Source organism: Dipodomys ordii, unplaced genomic scaffold (assembly GCF_000151885.1).
Source record: "Dipodomys ordii isolate 6190 unplaced genomic scaffold, Dord_2.0 Scaffold154, whole genome shotgun sequence".
Classification (NCBI taxonomy): domain Eukaryota; kingdom Metazoa; phylum Chordata; class Mammalia; order Rodentia; family Heteromyidae; genus Dipodomys; species Dipodomys ordii.
This window is the reverse complement of record NW_012267370.1, coordinates 498,024-500,693: the sequence shown is the minus strand read 5'-3', so window position 1 is coordinate 500,693 and position 2,670 is coordinate 498,024. Positions and strand designations below refer to the sequence as shown.

The 2,670-nt window shown below is 46.9% G+C and overlaps 1 protein-coding gene across 1 annotated transcript in view; it reads left to right on the top strand.

The window, feature by feature from the left end:
• Positions 1–2,670, top strand: part of Timm17b (translocase of inner mitochondrial membrane 17 homolog B (yeast)) — a 13,418-nt gene that overhangs the window by 8,694 nt on the left and 2,054 nt on the right. Inside the window, exons 5-6 of the mRNA XM_013032394.1 lie at positions 672–681; positions 1,569–1,580. Of these exons, the coding sequence (XP_012887848.1) occupies positions 672–681; positions 1,569–1,580 (22 nt within the window). The remainder of the gene's footprint in view (positions 1–671; positions 682–1,568; positions 1,581–2,670) is intronic.

Sequence of the window (2,670 nt, the reverse complement as noted above, 5' to 3'; positions counted from 1 at the left end):
CAAGGCTAGCGCTCTACCACTTGAGCCACAGCGCCACTTCCGGCTTTTTTCTTTTTGCTTATGTGGTGCTGAGGAATCGAACCCAGGGCCTTAGGCATGCAAGGCAAGCGCTCTACCACTGAGCCACCTTCCCAGCCCTAACTTTTTTTTCTTGGTGCTGGTCCTGGGGCTCAAACTCAGGACCTGTGCATTGTCCCCCTGAGGTCCTTTTTTTTTCTCAAGGCTAGAGCTCTACCACTTATGGCATTTCTGGTAGTTTAGTAGAGATGAGTCTTACAGACTTTCCTGCTCCATCTGGCTTTGATCCAAGATTCTCAGATCTCAGCCTCCTGAGTAGTTAGGATTGCTGGCATGAGTCACTGCTACCTGGCTGATCTCTAACTGTTGAGCTCAAGTAATTTTTACCTTAGTTTCCAAAGTAGCTGGGACCACAGACACATGTGCTTGCTCTTGACTTATTTTATTTTTTTATTTTTTTGTCGGTCATGGGACTTGAATGGGCTTGGGCGCTATCCCTCAGCTCCTCAGCTCAAGGTGAGTGCTCTACAGCTTGAACCACAGCGCCACTTCTGATTTTCTAGTAGTTTATTGGAGATAAGAGTCTCATGGACTTTCCTGCCCAGGCTGGCTTTGAACCGTGATCCTCAGTTCTCAGCCTCCTGAGTAGCTAGGATTACAGGCGTGAGCCACTGGCACCTGGCTGCACTTGACTAATTTTATACAGAATGTTCAGTTCATCTGTATTTTGGCTGTGTCACCTCACATGAAATCTGCTGTGGAATTTTCTATTTGTGTCAAATAGAAAATTTTAGGCTTGGGAACAGTTTGATTTCTAGGCCAGGGTTGTTTAACATATATTACGTACTGGCTTTCCTGGTCCATTTTGTTTTGTTTGCCAGTCCTGGGCACTGTCCCTGAGCTTCTTTTTCTCAAAGCTAACACTCTACCACTTGAGCCACAGTGCCATTTCCAGCTTTTTCTGTTTAAATTGTACTGAGGAATCAAACCCAGGGCTTCATGCATTCTAGGCAAGCACTCTACCACTAAGCCTCATTCCTAACCCTGAAATCAACACCAGAATTCCAATTCTATGGTGATTAAAAGATGGAAATTGTAGCCGGGTGTCAGTGGCTTACACCTGTAATCCTAGCTACTCAGGAGGCTGAGATCTGAGGATCAGGATTCAAAGCCAGCCCGAGCAGGAAAGTCCGTGAGACTCTTTATCTCCAGTAAACCACCAGAGAACTGGAAGTGGTGCCATGGCTCAAGCAGTAGAGTGCTGGCCTTGAGCTGAAGAGTGCAGGGACAGTGCACAAGCCCAGAGTTCAAGCCCCACGACCAAAAATAAATAAATAAAAGATGAAAATTGTGCCAGGTGCCAATTGCTCACATCTATAATCCTGGCTACTCAGGAGGCTGAGATCTGAGGCTCCCAGTTCAAAGCCAGCCTGGGCAGGAAAGTGTGAGACTCTTATCTCCAATTAACCACCAAAGCTCATGAAGTAGAGTTGTAGCTCGAGTGGTAGAGTGCCAGCCTTGAGCAAAAAAATCTCAGGGACAGCACCTAGGCCCCAAATTCAATCAAGCCCCAGGACCAGCACAAAACAAAGCCATTTAAAAGATGGATCTACTTATAACTATTTTTCAATTCCATATAAAGGTAAAGAGGGCGGTGCACCCATGGCTCATGCCTGTATGCACTCAGGAAGCTGAGATCTGAGGATTGAGATTTGAAGCCAGCCTATGCAAGAAAGTCTGTGAGAGTTATCTCCAATTAACCATCAAACAAAACTGGAGATGGAGCTGTGGCTCAAGGGGTAAAGTGGTAGCCAGAAAGCTCAGGGACAGTGCCTAGGCCCTGAGTTCAAGCCCCAGGATTAGCACATGCACACACACACAAAAGATGAAGAGAATTTTTTTGTTTTGCTGTCCTTGGGCCACTTTGTGCTCAAGGCTATTGTTCTACTATTTGAGTCAAAGTGCCTCTTCTGGCTTTTTCTGTTTATGTGGTGATGGGGAATCTAAGCCAGGGCTTCATGCATGCTAAACAAACACTACTACTAAGCCACCTTCCCAGCTCATATGAAGAGAATTTTGATAACTATTACCTACTTGATGGGGACAGAGTATTTCCTGGGAGTTTGCTATCTGCCCTTTTCCCCTTCCTTCCTTCCTTTCTTTTCTTTTTTTGTCCGTCATGGGGCTTGAACTCGGCCTGGCACTGTCCCTCAGCTCTTCAGCTCAAGTCCAGTGCTCTACCACTTGAGCCACTTCCGGTTTTCTGAGTGGTTTATTGGGGCCTAGGTGCTGTCTCTGAGCTTTTTTTGCTCAAGGCTAGCACTCTACCACTCGAGCCACAACTCTACTTCATGCGCTTTGGTGGTTAATTGGAGATTAGAGTCTCACAGAGCAGGGCGCAGGTGGTTCACGCCTCTAATCCTAGCTACTGAGGAGGCTGAGATCTGGGGATCTCGGTTCAAAGCCAGCCCAGGCAGGAAAGTTCGTGACACTCTTATCTCCAATAAACGGCTAGAAAACCGAAAGTGGTGCTGTGGCTCAAGCGGTAGAGCGCTCGCCTTGAGCTGAAGAGCACAAAGACAGCGCCCAAGCCCAGAGTTCAAGCCCCACGACCGACCAAAAAAAAAAAAAGAGTCTCACAGACTTTTCCTG